The sequence below is a fragment of the Scyliorhinus canicula genome, chromosome 11 (assembly GCF_902713615.1).
Source record: "Scyliorhinus canicula chromosome 11, sScyCan1.1, whole genome shotgun sequence".
NCBI classification, from domain to species: Eukaryota; Metazoa; Chordata; class Chondrichthyes; order Carcharhiniformes; family Scyliorhinidae; genus Scyliorhinus; species Scyliorhinus canicula.
In genome coordinates, this window is record NC_052156.1 from 95,332,438 (window position 1) to 95,352,493 (window position 20,056).

Consider the following 20,056-nt stretch of genomic DNA (forward strand, 5'->3'; position numbering starts at 1 on the left):
ATCACAGTATCTCCCCGTGTACACTAACTCCCCATCGCAGTATCTTGCCATGTACATTAACTCCCCATCACAATATCCCCCCCGTGTACATTAACTCCCCATCACAATATCCCCCCGTGTACACTAACTCCCCATCACAGTATCTCCCCGTGTACACTAACTCCCCATCACAGTATCTCCCCGTATACACTAACTCCCCATCACAGTATCTCCCCGTGTACACTAACTCCCCATCGCAGTATCCCCCCGTGTACACTAACTCCCCATCACAGTATCTCCCTGTGTGCACTAACTCCCCATCACAGTATCTCCCCGTGTACACTAACTCCCCATCACAGTCTCTCCCCGTGTACACTAACTCCCCATCGCAGTATCCCCCCGTGTACATGAACTCCCCATCACAGTATCTCCCCGTGTGCACTAACTCCCCATCGCAGTATCTCCCCGTGTACACTAACTCCCCATCGCAGTATCTTGCCATGTACATTAACTCCCCATCACAATATCCCCCCCGTGTACATGAACTCCCCATCACAGTATCTCCCTGTGTGCACTAACTCCCCATCACAGTATCTCCCCATGTACACTAACTCCCCATCACAATATCCCCCCGTGTACACTAACTCCCCATCACAGTATCTCCCCGTGTACACTAACTCCCCATCACAGTATCTCCCCATGTACACTAACTCCCCATCACAATATCCCCCCGTGTACACTAACTCCCCATCACAGTATCTCCCTGTGTACACTAACTCCCCATCACAGTATCTCCCTGTGTGCACTAACTCCCCATCACAATATCCCTCCGTGTACACTAACTCCCCATCACAATATCCCCCCGTGTACACTAACTCCCCATCACAGTATCTTGCCATGTACATTAACTCCCCATCACAATATCCCCCGTATACACTAACTCCCCATCGCAGTATCTTGCCATGTACATTAACTCCCCATCACAATATCCCCCCGTGTACATGAACTCCCCATCACAGTATCTCCCTGTGTGCACTAACTCCCCATCGCAGTATCTCCCCGTGTACACTAACTCCCCATCGCAGTATCTCCCCGTGTACACTAACTCCCCATCACAATATCCCCCCGTGTACATGAACTCCCCATCACAGTATCTCCCCGTGTACACTAACTCCCCATCACAGTATCTCCCCGTGTACACTAACTCCCCATCACAGTATCTCCCCGTGTACACTAACTCCCCATCACAGTATCTCCCCGTGTACACTAACTCCCCATCACAGTATCTCTCCGTGTACACTAACTCCCCATCACAGTATCTCCCCGTGTACACTAACTCCCCATCACAGTATCTCCCCGTGTACACTAACTCCCCATCACAGTATCTCCCCGTGTACATGAACTCCCCATCACAGTATCTCCCTGTGTACACTAACTCCCCATCACAGTATCTCCCCGTGTACACTAACTCCCCATCACAGTATCTCCCCGTGTACACTAACTCCCCATCGTAGTATCTTGCCATGTACATTAACTCCCCATCACAGTATCTCCCCGTGTAAACTAACTCCCCATCACAGTGTCTCGCCGTGTACATTAACTCCCCATCACAATATCCCCCCCTGTATTCTCGCACTCTGTCTCACTATCTCCCCATACGCTAACTGCCGATCACAGTGTCTCCCATGTACACTAACTCTCCATCACATTATCTCCCCGTGTACACTAACTCACTCAGTATCTCCTGTGTACACTAGCACTCCATCTCAGTATCTCCCATGTACACTCACTCCCTATCACCATTTCTCCCCTCATGCACTCGCACTCCATCTCCATATCTCCCATGTACACTCACTCCCAATCACAGAAACTCTCCATATACACTTGCACTCTATCACAGTATCTCCTCATCTATACTAACTCCCCATTATGGTATCTCCTTTGTACACTAGTTCCCCATCACAGTATCTCAACGTATACATAGCACTCCATCTCAGTATGTCCTGCGTACACGGACTCTCCCATCACAGTTTCTCCCGAGTACGCTAATTCCCTATCACAGTATCTCCCCATATACATAGCACTCCATCTCATAGGGGCGGCACCACAGCACAATGGTTAGCACAGTTGCTGCACTGCACCAGGGTCCCAGGTGCGATTCCCGGGTCACTGTCTGTGCGGAGTCTGCACGCTCTTCCTGGGTCTGCATGGGTTTCCTCCGGGTGCTCCGGTTTCCTCCCACAAGTCCAGAAAGACGTGCTTGTTAGGTAATTTGGACATTCTGAATTCTCCCTCTGTGTACCCGAACAGGCGCCGGAATGTGGTGACTAGGAGCTTTTCACAGTAACTTCATTGCAATGTCAATGTAAGCCTACTTGTGACAATAAAGATGCCTAAAAATTTGTATCTCCCCATGTAATCTGGCACTCCATCTCAATATCTCCCGTGTACACTAACTCCCTTTCACAGTATCTCCCTGTGTGCACTAACTCTCATCTCCCCATCTACAAGGAGCTGGTTTAGCACAGGGCTAAATCGCTGGCTTTGAAAGCAAACCAAGGCAGGCCAGCAGCACAGTTCAATTCCTGTATCAGCCTCCCCGAACAGGCGCCGGAATGTGGCGACTAGGGGCTTTTCACAGTAACTTCATTTGAAGCCTACTTGTGACAATAAGCAATTTTCATTTCATTTCACTAACTCCTCCTTGAAGTTTGTGTTGTCTCAACTCGGTGAGTCCTGGGCAGGTTCTGAGATGATCCCCAGGAAGTGTTGCTGTGGTGAGTCTGTAAGCTCTGGTTCCTATCTTTTCTTATAATTTGCACCTCCTTTAACCTGTAGCAACAAGTTTTCTTTGAAACATGACTTTGTATCAAAAATGACCTCTGCAAACCTCTGCACTTATCATGCAGATGTGTACAAATTGTTTCTTTTGTACAGGTTCATAATTCATTGCCTTAACATTAATCTTCAGCTTCTTTTGTCTTTAGATGACCCAGTGAATATCTTCAAGCACCAACCCCAACCACCACACTCTGTGCTCAAGTTCCTCCAGGATGCTTTTACTGAAAAGGACACAGCGAGAATATTTTACCGCACTGACATGATGGTGATGATTGATATCATTGTGCGTCAGATCTCAGACCTTTCGCCAGGAGAAAAGGTCAGAACAATACAGCAATACTAATGAATTTCTTCACTAACCCAATATTAACACTGGCTGGGATTTTACACAGGTTGGCAGAAGGTGTACAACATTATCATGGGTAAATGAGGTTGGAGGGAAGTATTGAGTTGTAAATAAGAGACTATTATGTAAATACTTGGAACTATGATGTCGGTGCCATTACAGAGACCTGGTTGAGGGAAGGACAGGATTGGCAGCTAAACATAGGACATGGACATAGAACATTAGAACAGTACAGCACAGTACAGGCCCTTCAGCCCACAGTGTTGTGCCGACCATTTAATGCTGATGCCGACCAAGATCAACCTAACCTACACCCCTTCAAGTTACTGCTGTCCATGTGCCTGTGTAAGAGTCGTTTAAATGTCCCTAATGCCTCTGACTCCACCACCTCCACTGGCAGTGCATTCCACACACCCACCACTCTCTGTGTAAAGAACCTACCTCTGACATCTCCCCTATACCTTCCCCCAATCACCTTTAAATTATGTCCCCTCGTGACAATTTCCGCACTGGGGAAAAGTCTCTGGCGATCCACTCCATCCATGCCTCTCATCACCTTGTACACCTCTATCAAGTCATCTCACTGCCTTCATCGCTCCAGTGAGAATATCCCTAGCTCCCTCAACCTTTCTTCATAAGACATGTCCTCCAGTCCAGGCAGCATCCTCTACACCCTCTCCAAAGCATCCACATACTTCTTTTTGCTGCAGCAAAACCTCGTGGCTCTGAAACTCAATCCCCCTGTTAATGAAAGCCAACACACCATATGCCTTCTTAACAACCCTATCAACTTGGGTGGCAACTTTGAGGGATCTATGCACAAAGACCCCAAGATCCCTCTGTTCCTCCACACTTCCAAGAATCCTGCCTTCAACCCTGTATTCAGCATTCAAATTCGACCTTCCAAAATGAATCACTTCACATTTATCAAGGTTGAACTCCATCTGCCACTTCTCAGCCCAGCTCTACATCCTGTCAATGTCCTGTTGTAACCTGCAAGAACTCTCAACACTATCTACAACTCCCCCAACATTCGTGTCATCGGCAAACTTACCAACCCACACTTCCACTTCTTCATCCAAGCCATTTATAAAAACAACAAATAGCAGAGGTACCAGAACAGATCCTTGTGGGACACCACTGGTCACGGACCTCCAGGCGGAATACTTTCCATCCACTACTACTCGCTGTCTTCTGCCAGCCAATTCTGTATATAGACAGCCAAATTTCCCTGTATTCCATGCCCCCTAACTTGCTGAATGACCCTACCATGGGGAACCTTATCAAATGCCTTACTGAAGTCCATGTACACCACATCCACTGCGCGACCTTCATCAATGTGTCTCGTCACATCCTCAAAGAATTCAATGAGACTTGTGAAGCATGACCGGCCCCTCACAAAGCCATGCTGACTATCTTTAATCAAACTATGTTTTTCTAAATAGTCATAAATCCTATCACTCAGAATCCTTTCCAATATTTTGATCACCACAGACGCAAGACTGACTGGTCTGTAATTCCCAGGGATTTCCCTATTCCCTTTCTTGAACAGGGGAACAACATTCACCTCCCTCCAATCATCCGGTACTAGTCCAGTGGAGACTGAGGACATAAAGATCATCGCCAACAGCGCAGCAATCTCCTCCCTCACTTCTCGTAGTAACCTTGGGTATATCCCGTCAGGCCCAGGGGACTTATCTATCCTGATGCTTTTCAAAATTTCCAGCACATCCTCCTTAATATCCATCTGTTTGTGTCTATTAACCTGGTTCACACTGTTCCCATGGGAAACAAGGTCCCTCTCTCTAGTGAATACTGAAGCAAATTATTCATTTAGGGCCTCCCCCATCTCCTCAGACTCCAGGGACAAGTTCCCTCCACTGTCCCTGATCAGCCCTACTCTCACTCTGATCATCCTCTTATTTCCCACTTAAGTGTAGAACGCCTTGGGGTTTTCCCTAATTCTTCCCGCCAGGGCTTTTTCATGTCCCCTTCTAGCTCTCCTCAGTCCATTTTTGAGTTCCTTCCTGGCTACCTTGTAACCCTCTAGTCGAGTCAGATCCTTGCTTCCCCAACTTTACGTAAGCTGCCTTCTTCCTCTTGACTAGAACCTCCACTTCTCTTGTCATCCAAGGCTCCTTTACCTTGTCTCCGTGGGATAAAACTATTCAGCACTCGCAGCAAGTGCTCCTTAAACAATCCCCACATTACTGTTGTGCATTTCCCCAAGAATAATTGTTCCCACTTTATGCTCCTCAGCTCCTGTCTAACAGCAGTATAATTTCCCCTCCCCTCAATTAAATACCTTCCCATGCTGTGTGTTCCTATCCCTCTCCATGACTATGGTAAAGGTCAAGGAGTTCTCGTCAATGTCACCGAAATGCTCTTACCGAGACATTTGACACCTGGCCTGTTTCGTTGACAAGCACCAAGTCCAGTATGGCCTATCGGCCATATGTCCCAGTCGGCCTATCTATATATTGAGTCAGGAATCCAGGTGCACACCTGACAAAATCTGCTCCATCCAATCCTTAGGAGGTTCCAGTCAATATTAGGGAAGTTGAAGTCACCCATGACAACAACTTTGTTACTTCGGCACTTTTCCAATCACACATTCCGCCCAATCTGTTCCTCCATCTCTCTGCTGCTATTGAGGGTCTATAGAAAACTCCCAACAAAGTGACTGCTCCTTTCTTGTTTCTGACTTCCACCCATACTGACTCAGTAGACAAACCCTCCTCAACTACCTCCTTTTCTGCAGCTGCAGTGCACTCCCTAATTAACAGTGCCACTCCCCCTCCTCTTTTACCTCCCTCCCTATTTTTCGGAAAACATCTAAACCCCGGAACATCTACCAGCCATTCCTGCCCCTGGGAAATCCATATAGAACATAGAACATAGAACAGTACAGCACAGAACAGGCCCTTCGGCCCTCAATGTTGTGCCAAGCCATGATCACCCTACTCAAACCCACGTATCCACCCTATACCCGTAACCCAACAACCCCCCCCCTTAACCTTACTTTTATTAGGACACTACGGGCAATTTAGCATGGCCAATCCACCTAACCCGCACATCTTTGGACTGTGGGAGGAAACCGGAGCACCCGGAGGAAACCCACGCACACAGGGGAGAACGTGCAGACTCCACACAGACAGTGACCCAGCCGGGAATCAAACCTGGGTCCCTGGAGCTGTGAAGCATTTATGCTAACCACCATGCTACCCTGCTTCCGTAATGGCCACAACATCGTACTTCCAAGTATTGATCCATGGTCTAAGTTCATCTCCCTGATTCCTGACACTCCTTGCATTGAAACAGACACACTTTAACCCATTCCACTGAGTGAAACTTTACCCTATCAACTGTCTATCCTTCCTCACAGACTCGCTGCATACTATTTCTGCCCATTTCAACAGCTACCTTACCCTCTGATCCATATCCTGGTGCCCACACCCCGGCCAAACTAGTTTAAACCCTCCTGAAGAGCTCTAGCAAACCTCCCACCCAGGATATTGGTGCCCTTCTAGGTGCAATCCGTCCTTCATGTACAGGTCCCACCTTCCGCAGAAGGTATCTCAATGATCTACATATCTGAAGCCTTCCCTCCTGCATCAGCCCTGTAACCACGTGTTCAGCTGCACTCGCTCTCTGTTCCTTGCCTCACTTGCACGTGGCACCGGTAGCAATCCTGAGATCACTACTCTGCTTGTCCTGCTCTTTAGCTTCCAACCTAACTCCCTAAAATTACTTTTTAGATCCTCATCCCTTTTCTTAGCAATGTCGTTGGTGCCTATGTGAACTGTGACTTCTGGTTGCTCACCCTCCCCCTTAAGAATCCTGTAGACTCGATCCGAGGCATCCCTGGCCCTGGCACCCGGGAGGCAACATACCTTCCGGGACTCTCGATCGCGATCACATAATCTCCTATCCATTCCCCTCACCATTGAGTCTCCTATCGCTACTGCTTTTCTATTCTCCTGCTTCCCTGCTGAGCCCCAGAGCCAGACTCAGTGGCAGAGACCTGGCTGCCAGGGCCTTCCCCCGGTAGGTTATCCCCCCCACCCAGCAGCATCCAAAATAATATACTTGTTTTGAAGGGGAACGGCCACAAGGGATCCCTGCACTGTCTGCCCATTTGTTTTCCTTCCCCTGTCTGTAACCCAGCTACTCTTGTCCTGTACCTTGGGTGTTGCTACCTCCCTGTAACTTTTCTCTGTTACCCCCTCTGCCTCCCGGATGATCCAAAGTTCATCCAGCTCCAGTTCCCTAACACGGTCTCTGAGGAGCTGGAGTTGGGTGCACTTCCTGCAAGTATAGTCAGCGGTGACACCGGTGGTATCCCTCACCACCCACATCCTACAGGAGGAGCAAGCAACTGCACTAGTCTCCATCCCCTCTTACTTTACAGAGTATAGCTGCCCTGTAGACCAACTGGAACTCTGCCCTCCGACTCTGCTCCCAGTCAGCTGCACTCTCTGTAAACTCCCGGCTCCCTTCTCGCTCTGTGAGGAAATGAAATGAAAGGAGGACCTTGCTCCCTCCTCACCTAACTCACTCAGTCACCAAACTCTCACTATAGCACTCAAATGCACCCACATTTAGCACTCAGTGCAAACAAAGTCTGCCCTGTAGCTGGCTCACCTTTATACTGTGACTCTAGTCTCTGAAAACTGGCCTAATCCAATTACCTAATTAACAAGCTCCAGCTGCAAGTAGAACCTTTGTTTAAAGCTGATTTAAACATTCCAGGATTTAGATGTTTCAGGTGGGATAGAAGGGGATGTAAAAGGTGTGGAAGAGTTGCGCTACTGGTTAGGGAGAATATCACAGCTGTACCTCAGAGGGTAGTGAGGCTGTATGGGTAGAGATCAGGAATAAGAAGGGTGCAGTCACAATGTTGGGGGTTTACTACAGGCCTCCCAGCAGCCAGCGGAAGATAGAGGAACAGATAGGTAGACAGATTTTGGAAAGGACTAATAGCAACAAGGTCATTGTGATAGGAGACTTTAACTTCCCCAATATTGACTGGGACTCACTTAGTGCTCGGGGCTTGGATGGGGCAGCGTTTGTAAGGAGCATCTAGGAGGGCTTCTTAAAACAATATGTGGATAGTCCAACTAGGGAAGGGGCTGTACTGGACCTGATATTGGGGAATGAGCCTGGCCAGGTGGTAGAAGTTTCAGTCGGGGAGCACTTTGGGAACAGTGACCACAATTCAGTAAGTTTTAAAGTGTTGGTGGACAAGGATAAGAGTGGTCCTAGGTTGAATGTGCTAAATTGGGGGAAGGCTAATTATAACAATATTAGGCGGGAACTGAAGAATCTAGATTTGGGTGGATGTTTGACGGTAAATTAACATTGGGAGGCTTTCAAACGTCAGTTGAAAGGAATTCAGGACCGGCATATGTTCCTGTGAGGACGAAGGATAGATATGGCAAATTTTGGGAACCTTGAATAACGAGAGATATTGTAGGCCTCGTCAAAAATAAAATGGAGGCATTTGTCAGGGCTACAAGTTTATACAAAGTAATAAATTAATTAACTAATCAGAGATGGCTGGGCAGGTGATGTGCTGTAGCTGAATGATGTGGGAGCTGGCTGTTCCCCTTGTGAATGGCAATGACCACATCTGCAGCAAGTGTTGGTTGCTGGAAGAACTCCGGCTCAGAGTTGATGATCTGGAATCTGAGCTTCAAACACTGCGGCACATCCGGGAGGGGGAGAGTTACCTGGACACTTTGTTTCAGGAGGCAGTCACACCTGGGAGATTAAGTAATTCACATTCAGTAAGTGATCAGGGATTTCAGAGTGTGACTGTTAGTGAGGCAGGCAGGGGGAACCTGAGTTCAGGAGTGCAGGAGCCTCCGCCCTTGACCTTGTCCAACAGGTATGAGACTCTTGCTCCCTGTATGGATGATGAAAAGGGCTCTGGACAGGATGAGCCAGCTGACCATGGTACCATGGTGCAGAAGGCCATTCAAGAGGGGGGAGTAAAAAGACAAGTAGTTGTTATAGGGGATTCTATAATTAGGGGGACAGATAGTATCCTATGCAAGCCGGATCGGGAGTCTCGCATGGTGTGTTGCCTGCCCGGTGCCAGGGTGCGGGACATCTCTGACCGGCTTGAAAGGATATTGGAGCGGGAGGGGGAGGATCCAGTTGTTGTGGTCCACGTTGGGACTAACAACATAGGTAAAGCTAGGGTGGAGGACCTGTTCGGGGACTATCAAGCACTGGGAAGAAAATTGAAATACAGGTCCTCAAGGGTCATAATCTCCGGATTACTGCCCGAGCCACGTGCCAATTGGCATAGGGACAAGAAAATCAGGGAAGTAAACACGTGGCTAAGGGATTGGTGTGGGAAAGAGGGATTCCACTTCATGGGACATTGGCATCAGTTTTGGAACCGGGGGGATCTGTACCGTTGGGACGGGCTCCACCTGAACCGATCTGGAACCAGTGTTCTAGCAAAGAGGATAAATAGGGTGGTCAGTAGGACTTTAAACTTCTGAGTTGGGGGGAAGGGAAAGTGAAAGCGACAGGGAGCATGGAGTTAAATGGCAAGATACGCAGGAGGATAACATGTAGGCAGGTGGATTTAAGCTTGATGCAGACTAGGAATTCAACAAAAAGGAAGGATAACTTTGGACATCTTAGGACTTCCAATATCTGTAATGATAAGAAAGTTAGCATTAAGGTACTTTACCTGAATGCTCGTAGCATTTGTAACAAAGTAGACGAACTAATGGCACAGATCATCGTGAATGATTATGATGTGGTTGGCATCACAGAGACATGGCTGCAGGGGGTTCAGGACTGGCAGTTAAACATCCAAGGATATACAACCTATCGAAAAGACAGGGAGGTGGGCCGAGGGGGTGGGGTTGCCTTGTTAGTTAAGAACAAAATTAAATCTATGGCACTAAACAACATAGGGTCGGATGATGTGGAGTCTGTTTGGGTAGAATTGAGGAACCACAAAGGCAAAAAAACCATAATGGGAGTTATGTACAGACCTCCTAATAGTGGTCAGGACCAGGGGCGCAACATGTACCGGGAAATAGAAAAGGCATGTCAGAAAGGCAAGGTCACGGTGATCATGGGGGACTTCAATATGCAGGTGGATTGGGTAAATAACGTAGCCAGTGGATCCAAAGAAAAGGAATTCATGGAATGCTTACAAGATGGCTTTTTGGAACAGCTTGTCATGGAGCCCACAAGGGAGCAGGCTATTCTGGACCTAGTGCTCTGTAATGAACCAGACTTTATAAAAGATCTTAAAGTAAGGGAACACTTAGGAAGCAGCGATCATAATATGGTTGAGTTCAGTCTGCAGTTTGAAAGAGAGAAGGCAAAATCGGATGTAATGGTGTTACAGTTAAATAAAGGTAATTACGAGGGCATGAGAGAGGAACTGGCGAAAATCGACTGGAAGCAGACCCTAGTGGGGAAGACAGCAGAGCAAAAATGGCAGGAGTTTGTATGCATAATTGAGGACACTGTACAGAGGTTCATTCCCAAGAAAAGAAAGATTATCCGGGGAGGGATTAGACAGCCATGGCTGACAAAGGAGGTCAGGAAATGTATCAAAGAAAAAGAGAGATCCTATAAAGTGGCCAAAAGCACTGGGAAATCAGAAGATTGGGAAGGCTACAAAAACAAACAGAGGTTAACAAAGAGACAAATAAGGAAGGAGAGGATCAAATATGAAGGCAGGCTAGCCAGTAATATAAGAAATGATAGTAAAAGTTTCTTTCAATCCATAAGAAACAAACGACAGGCCAAAGTAGACATTGGGCCAATTCAAACTGATTCCGGAAGGCTAGTGATGGGAGACGAGGAAATGGCTGGAGAACTTAATAAGTACTTTGCGTCTGTCTTCACAGTGGAAGACATGAGTAATATCCCAAAAATTATAGAGGGTCAGGGGGCTGAGTTGAGTATGGTTGCCATTACAAAAGAGATGGTGCTAAAAAAGCTAAAAGGTCTTAAAATTGACAAATCTCCTGGCCCCGATGGGCTACACCCTAGAATTCTGAGAGAGGTGGCTGAAGAAATAGCGGAAGCGTTGGTTGAGATCTTTCAAAAATCACTGGAGGCAGGGAAAGTCCCGGACGATTGGAAGATCGCTGTTGTAACCCCCTTGTTCAAGAAAGGATCAAGACAAAAGATGGAAAATTATAGGCCAATTAGCCTAACCTCGGTTGTTGGTAAAATTCTAGAATCGATCGTTAAGGATGAGATTTCTAAATTCTTGGAAGAGCAGGGTCGGATTAGAACAAATCAACATGGATTTAGTAAGGGGAGGTCGTGCCTGACGAACCTGTTAGAATTCTTTGAGGAGGTGACAAGTAGGTTAGACCAGGGAAACCCAGTGGATGTGGCCTATCTGGATTTCCAAAAGGCCTTTGATAAGGTGCCACACAGGAGGCTGCTGAGTAAGGTGAGGGCCCATTGGCTGTCTGACAGAAGGCAGAGAGTTGGGATAAAAGGTTCTTTTTCGGAATGGCAGCCGGTGACCAGCGGTGTCCCACAGGGTTCAGTGTTGGGGCCACAGCTGTTCACCATATATATTAATGATCTGGATGAAGGGACTGGGGGCATTCTAGCGAAGTTTGCCGATGATACGAAGTTAGGTGGTCAGGCAGGTAGTGCTGAGGAAGTGGGGAGGCTGCAGAAGGATCTAGACAGTTTGGGAGAGTGGTGCAGGAAATGGCTGATGCAATTCAACGTGAGAAAATGTGAGGTCTTGCACTTTGGAAAAAAGAATCCAAGCATAGACTACTTTCTAAACGGTGAAAAAATTCATAATGCCAAAGTACAAAGGGATCTGGGAGTGCTAGTCAAGGATTCCCTAAAGGTAAACATGCAGGTTGAATCTGTGATTAAGAAAGCGAATGCAATGTTGTCATTTATCTCAAGAGGGTTGGAATATAAAAGCAGCGATGTGCTACTGAGCCTTTATAAGGCTCTGGTTAGGCCCCATTTGGAGTACTGTGTCCAGTTTTGGGCCCCACATCTCAGGAAGGACATACTGGCACTGGAGCGTGTCCAGCGGAGATTCACACGGATGATCCCTGGAATGGCGGGTCTAACATATGATGAACGGCTGAGGATCCTGGGATTGTATTCATTGGAGTTTAAAATGTTAAGGGGAGATCTAATAGAAACTTACAAGATAATACATGGCTTAGAAAGGGTGGACGCAAAGAAACTGTTTCCGTTAGGCGAGGAGACGAGGACCCGTGGGCACAGCCTTAGAATTAGAGGGGGTAAATTCAGAACAGAAATGCGGAGACATTTCTTCAGCCAGAGAGTGGTGGGCCTGTGGAATTCATTGCCGAGGAGTGCAGTGGAGGCCGGGACGCTAAATGGCTTCAAGGCAGAGATAGATAAATTCTTGATGTCGCGAGGAATTAAGGGCTACGGGGAGAATGCTGGTAGGTGGAGTTGAAATGCCCATCAGCCATGATTGAATGGCGGAGTGGACTCGATGGGCCGAATGGCCTTACTTCCACTCCTATGTCTTATGGTCTTATGGTCTTAAGGCAGAGAGAAGCAATGGAAGGGTGCTTTTCTGATTGGAGGACTGTGACTAGTGGGGCTGTGACTAGTGGTGTTCCGCAGGGATCAGTGCTGGGACCTTTGCAGTTTGTTGTATATTTCAATGATTTGGAGGAAAATGCAACTGGTCTGATTAGTAAGTTTGCGGACGACACAAAGGTTGTTGGAATTGCGAATAGCTATGAGGACTGTCAGAGGATACAGCAGGATTTAGATCGTTTGGAGACTTGGGCGGAGAGATTGCAGATGGTGTTTAATCCAGACAAATGTGAGGTAATGCATTTTGGAAGGTCTAATGCAGGTCGGGAATATACAATGAATGGTAGAACCCTCAAGAGTATTGAAAGTCAGAGAGATCTAGGTGTACAGGTCCACAGGTCACTGAAAGGGGCAAAACAGGTGGCGAAGGTAGTCAAGAAGGCATACAGCATGCTTGCCTTCATTGGCATTGAGTACAAAAATTGGCAAGTCATGTTGCAGCTGTATAGAACCTGTTAGACCACACTTGGAGTATAGTGTTCAATTCTGGTCGCCACACTACCAGAAGGATGTGAATAACTGTTTACAAACACCTCAGTGTTAGCACATGGTGTTTAAGACACAGACTGTTCTACGTCTGATTCTCATGGAGGCACTCCATCATCTGACGACTGATGTCACAGTTACATCATCAATATCATGGTGCCATGAACATATCCATTAACCCATTGCTTTACATCACACTGGAGAAAGGCCTGAGAAGATGAATCATCTTCAACTTAGAAGAATCTTTCATTGCTCCCAAGATTTTGAAAGAAATATTCAATTTCTCCAAATTTATTCAAATCTCAGTGAGAAGAAGGAGGATGATGAACATCCTGAAAATATTGTAGCAGATGCACCTGCACATGGGCAGGACTGGAACCGATGTCCTGGGGGGGTGTTTGCTAGAGCTGTTGGGGAGTTTTTAAACTAATGTGGCAGGGGGATTGGAACCGATGCAGGAAGTTGGAAGGTAGTAAAACAGGGACAGAAACAAAAGGCAGTCAGGGGGAAAGTGTAAGGCAGAGAAGCCATAGTCAAAAATCAAGTACAAGGTACAGTGACTGAGGGGAGCTCAGTGAATAGGCCCAGTAATACTGAAGGAAATAAACTGGAAGTAAAAACATTAATGGTAAGCAACGCGGCAGGTTATTACATGAAGATATGGGTTCAACGACAAGGAAAATTAGGAGAAAAGTTCAGAGGAAATATAACTTAGGAGAGGTTACTGATCGAGGTGTTAAGATTCAAAACAGAGGAAACAAGGCCAACATAAGTGTACTTTACCTGAATGCTCGTAGTATTCGGAATAAGGTAAATGAGTTGATGGCGCAAATCATCGTGAATGACTATGATTTAGTGGCCATTACTGAAACATGGTTAAAGGATGGTCACGACTGGGAGTTATATATCCGAGGGTATCAAACTATTCGGAAGGGCAGAGTGGATGGTAAGGGAGGTGGTGTAGCTCTGTTATTTAAGGATGACATCCGGGCAATAGTAAGGGATGACATCGGTGCTATGGAGGATAAGGTTGAATCCATTTGGGTGGAAATCAGGAATAGTAAGGTCACTGATAGACGAATAGAAAAAGTCACTGATAGGAATAGTCTATAGGCCACCAAATAGTAACATTATGGTGGGGCAGGCAATAAACAAAGAAATAACGGATGCATGTAGAAATTGTACAGCAGTTATCATGGGGGATTTTAATCTACATGTTGATTGGTTGAACCAGGTCGGTCAAGGCAGCCTTGAGGAGGAGTTTATAGAATGTATCCGCGATTGTTTCCTAGAACAGTATGTAATGGAACCTACGAGGGAACTAGCAGTCCTAGATCTGGTCCTGTGTAATGAGATAGGATTGATTCATGATCTCATAGTTAGGGATCCTCTCGGAAGGATAGATCACAATATGGTGGAATTTAAAATACAGATGGAGGGTGAGACGGTAAAATCAAACACCAGTGTTTTGTGCTTAAAGAAAGGAGATTACAATGGGATGAGAGAAGAACTAGCTAAGGTAGACTGGGAGCAAAGACTTTATGGTGGAACAGTTGAGGAACAGTGGAGAACCTTCCAAGCGATTTTTCACAGTGCTCAGCAAAGGTTTATACCAACAAAAGGGAAGGACGGTAGAAAGAGGGAAAATCGACCGTGGATATCTAAGGAAATAAGGGAGAGTATCAAATTGAAGGAAAAAGCATACAAAGTGGCAAAGATTAGTGGGAGACTAGAGGACTGGGAAATCTTTAGGGGGCAACAGAAAGCTACTAAAAAAGCTATAAAAAAAGAGTAAGATAGATTACGAGAGTAAACTTGCTCAGAATATAAAAACAGATAGTAAAAGTTTCTACAAATATATAAAACAAAAAAGAGTGGCTAAGGTAAATATAGGCTCTTTAGAGGATGAGAAGGGAGTTTTAATAATGGGAGATGAGGAAATGTCTGAGGAACTGAACAGGTTTTTTGGGTCGATCTTCACAGTGGAAGACACAAATAACATGCCAGTGACTGATAGAAATGAGGCTATGACAGGTGAGGACCTTGAGATGATTGTTATCACTAAGGCGGTAGTGATGGGCAAGCTAATGGGGCTAAAGGTAGACAAGTTTCCTGGCCCTGATGGAATGCATCCCAGAGTGCTAAAAGAGATGGCTAGGGAAATTGCAAATGCACTAGTGATAATTTACCAAAATTCACTAGACTCTGGGGTGGTCCCGGTGGATTGGAAATTAGCAAACGTACACCACTGTTTAAAAAAGGAGGTAGGCAGAGAGCGTGTAATTATAGGCCAGTGAGCTTAACTTCGGTAGTAGGGAGATGCTGGAATCTATCATCAAGGAAAAAATAGCGAGGCATCTGGATAGAAATTGTCCCATTGGGCAGACGCAGCATGGGTTCATAAAGGGCAGCTCGTGCCTAACTAATTTAGTGGAATTTTTTGAGAACATTACCAGCGCGGTAGATAACGGGGAGCCGATGGATGTGGTATATCTGGATTTCCAGAAAGCCTTTGACAAGGTGCCACACAAAAGGTTGCTGCATAAGATAAAGATGCATGGCATTAAGGGTAAAGTAGTAGCATGGATAGAGGATTGGTTAATAAATAGAAAGCAAAGAGTGGGGATTAATGGGTGTTTCTCTGGTTGGCAATCAGTAGCTAGTGGTGTCCCTCAGGGATCAGTGTTGGACCCACAATTGTTCACAATTTACATAGATGATTTGGAGTTGGTGATTTGGAGTTGGGGACCAAGGGCAATGTGTCCAAGTTTGCAGATGACACTAAGATGAGTGGTAAAGCAATACTTTATATTGGAGGATACTGGAAGTCTGCAGAGGGATTTGGATAGGTTAAGTGAATGGGCTAGGGTCTGGCAGATGGAATACAATGTTGACAAATGTGAGGTTATCCATTTTGGTAGGAATAACAGCAAATGGGATTATTATTTAAATGATAAAATATTAAAACATGCTGCTGTGCAGAGAGACCTGGGTGTGCTAGTGCATGAGTCGCAAAAAGTTGGTTTACAGGTGTAACAGGTGATTAAGAAGGCAAATGGACTTTTGTCCTTCATTGCAAGAAGGATGGGGTTTAAGACGAGGGAGGTTATGCTGCAATTGTATAAGGTGTTAGTGAGGCCACACCTGGAGTATTGTGTTCAGTTTTGGTCTCCTTACTTGAGAAAGGACGTACTGGCGCTGGAGGGTGTGCAGAGGAGATTTACTAGGTTAATCCCTGAGCTGAAGGGGTTGAGTAGACTGGGACTGTACTCATTGGAATTTAGAAGGATGAGGGGGATCTTATAAAAACATATAAAATTATGAAGGGAGTAGATAGGATAGATGCGGGCAGGTTGTTCCCACTGGCGGGTAAAAGCAGAACTAGGGGACATAGCCTCAAAATAAGGGGAAGTAGATTTAGGACTGAGTTTAGGAGGAACTTCTTCACCCAAAGGGTTGTGAATCTATGGAATTCCTTGCCCAGTGAAGCAGTTGAGGCTCCTTCATTAAATGTTTTTAAGATAAAGATAGATAGTTTTTTGAAGAATAAAGGGATTAAAGGTTATGGTGTTCGGGCCGGAAAGTGGAGCTGAGTCCACAAAAGATCAGCCATGATCTCATTGAATGGTATAGCAGGCTCGAGGGGCCAGATGGCCTACTGCTGCTCCTAGTTCTTATGTTCTTATGAAGAAAGTACCCCACTACATTTGGGGTACTACTTGCAGCTTCTTTCTGTGAGTATTGGAGCATTACCACACTTTTTCAGCGTGGGGCTGCGCCGCTCTAGGCAATGGGATCCCGGTGTCAGCAGGATTACACTATCTTCAGCAACAAAACATATCTCCAGCCAAGATTGAAATGGCAATTCCTGTTTGGGACTCTTCAGCAGCAGTAGAGGTTGTGTGGTTTTAGCCTCTGGTGATTGAGCGTGACTTGCCAATGAGATTCAAGTGTGGGCTGCAGTTTAGTTTCTCTCAAATTTTAATCCGTCCTGCATTTCCCCTCGTAGTTTGATCCGACTCTGAATCAGCCATTACTTTTCTCTCTTGATCAGCCAGTGCTTTACAAAGCATTTCATTGGTGAATCTAGTGGGACAAGTAGATCTCTTCAGCTTCTTCAACTGACTCATCAAAAACAGAGATTTCATCTGGATCGGCAGTGGAATCAGAGTGCAACAAGGTCCAGGATCCCATCTTCCAATGGATCACCTGTTTCTGCAACAGCCTCTTTCACATGAACTCTGTCAGGAAAGAGCCAGCCAAGGTCGAGAAGCACCTCCAGCAGATGGTCACTGTCTTTTTTACTGCCATATCGTCCAACCTGCCTATGAAAAGAATTATGATCTGCAATCTCCTCTGTGGTTTCCATCGTGTTTCTATAATATTGAGTTGCCCTCTGTGTCACAAATGTTGCTGCTGAATCAGTCTGTCGGTCCTTCAACCAACTTGGAAATTCTTCCTTAAACATTACATCACTGTCCTCCGTATTGAGCGTCTGTATAAGGCCAAGTCTTAAACATGCTGACCTGCTGACCAGAGAAAGTGGCTGATTCTGTAAAATATAGACGCTCTCATTCATTTATTTTTCTTCACACTTGCCTTCTCTTGGAGGTTTGTGCCTCCAGGTCCTTTTAGTTTCAATCAGTTTGTTGCATTTTGATTATTTTTAGCCAATTAGGAAGCCAATCCAATCTGTCGGATAAGGCAGAGACTCCTGTTCCAGTGTCAAGTTTAAATTCAGTTCTGTGTAGCCTTGAATCTCCAACTGCTTAGACCAGAACTCTTTATCAGCTTCTTTGATCTCTCCCAGGAAATTATCAGGTTCGACATACCTGGTTGGTATATCTCCCATTCCTTGGACCTCAAACTGACTGGGAACATGTTCTAATTTTCTGCCCTTGAGTGCTGTTTTGGATTTACAAAACTGTTTCCAATGACCAGTCCTGCCACAGAGAAAGCATTCGGCTCCCCCTGCTGGGCAGCCTTCATGCAGCATTGTCAGATACCTTTTGCAAGTGGAGGACCTGGATATAGATGGAATTGTTCTCCCTGGTCCCATGCTAGTTTTCATAGCTATTTTCTTGGGCGAAGCTCATGACCTTGGGTCTATGTACTGGATCGACCCCTATTGCACCTCAAAATGATTTCAAATTACACTTGATTTTGACCTCTGAATTCTGCCAGCCTGCGATCTGTTCAGCCTTCTCTAGGGTTGGATCCTCTTTGGATTGTAACAAGTCGACAGTGCATGGTCGAGGCACCGACTGTAATACAGTCTCTGATCAGTTCATTTTGGAAGACTCCATAACAGCAGGTACTTGCTAACAAAAGAATCAGGAGTCTCACCTGGCCTTTGGGCTATCTTAATTGAATTTTGCTCTTGCAATTTTGCCCTTTTCTCAAAGGGCTCCATCACCTCGTTGTATGAAGCTGAGGGTTCCTCAATGCCTTGCTGTGTGATGACATAATCAGCTATGGCTCTGACAGCATATAAAAATATACAGAAGTAACCCTGAGGCCTTTAGAATAGAATAGAACAGTACAGCACAGAACAGGCCCTTCGGCCCTCGATGTTGTGCCGAGCAATGATCACCCCACTTAAACCCACGTAACCCGTATACCCGTAACCCAACAATCCCCCCATTAACCTTACACTACGGGCAATTTAGCATGGTCAATCCACCTAACCCGCACATCTTTGGACTGTGGGAGGAAACCGGAGCACCCGGAGGAAACCCACGCACACACGGGGAGGACGTGCAGACTCCACACAGACAGTGACCCAGCCGGGAATCGAACCTGGGACCCTGGAGCTGTGAAGCATTGATGCTAACCACCATGCTACCGTGAGGCCCCTTTAGTTAATGTGGACACTCTCCCAGAGCTCCCATTGCTATCCATGACCTGGCCTTCAATGTGTTGGAAAGGTTGTGGAAGGGGTAGTGGCTGCTGAGTGACTAACAAAATCCTGCATCTCTGACTGTCTCCTCACTGCAGTCATTTCCAGGTCTGAACTCCATCACTGCAAAGCAAATGTTCTTCTTTCACCTGCTGTCACTAATGGGTTGCCAATCTGTGGCGGCAGTTTCCAGGACCGAGGCGGCGGTTTCCAGGTCCGAGGCGGCGGTTTCCCGGACCGAGGCGGCGGTTTCCCGGACCGAGGCGGCGGTTTCCCGGACCGAGGCGGCGGTTTCCATGACCGAGGCGGCGGTTTCCCGGACCGAGGCGGCGGTTTCCCGGACCGAGGCGGCGGTTTCCCGGACCGAGGCGGCGGTTTCCCGGACCGAGGCGCCGGTTTCCCGGACCGAGGCGGCGGTTTCCCGGACCGAGGCGGCGGTTTCCCGGACCGAGGCGGCGGTTTCCCGGACCGAGGCGGCGGTTTCCATGACCGAGGCGGCGGTTTCCATGACCGAGGCGGCGGTTTCCCGGACCGAGGCGGCGGTTTCCCGGACCGAGGCGGCGGTTTCCCGGACCGAGGCGGCGGTTTCCCGGACCGAGGCGGCGGTTTCCCGGACCGAGGCGGCGGTTTCCCGGACCGAGGCGGCGGTTTCCAGGACCGAGGCGGCGGTTTCCCGGACCGAGGCGGCGGTTTCCCGGACCGAGGCGGCGGTTTCCCGGACCGAGGCGGCGGTTTCCAGGACCGAGGCGGCGGTTTCCATGACCGAGGCGGCGGTTTCCCGGACCGAGGCGGCGGTTTCCCGGACCGAGGCGGCGGTTTCCCGGACCGAGGCGGCGGTTTCCCGGACCGAGGCGGCGGTTTCCCGGACCGAGGCGGCGGTTTCCCTGACCGAGGCGGCG

General features: G+C 47.2%; 1 protein-coding gene across 1 annotated transcript in view; it reads left to right on the forward strand.

The window, feature by feature from the left end:
* LOC119973775 (NCK-interacting protein with SH3 domain-like) overlaps window positions 1-20,056 on the forward strand; it is a 226,907-nt gene that overhangs the window by 189,904 nt on the left and 16,947 nt on the right. Inside the window, exon 16 of the mRNA XM_038812198.1 lies at window positions 2,967-3,139. Coding sequence (XP_038668126.1) covers window positions 2,967-3,139 — 173 coding nt within the window. The remainder of the gene's footprint in view (window positions 1-2,966; window positions 3,140-20,056) is intronic.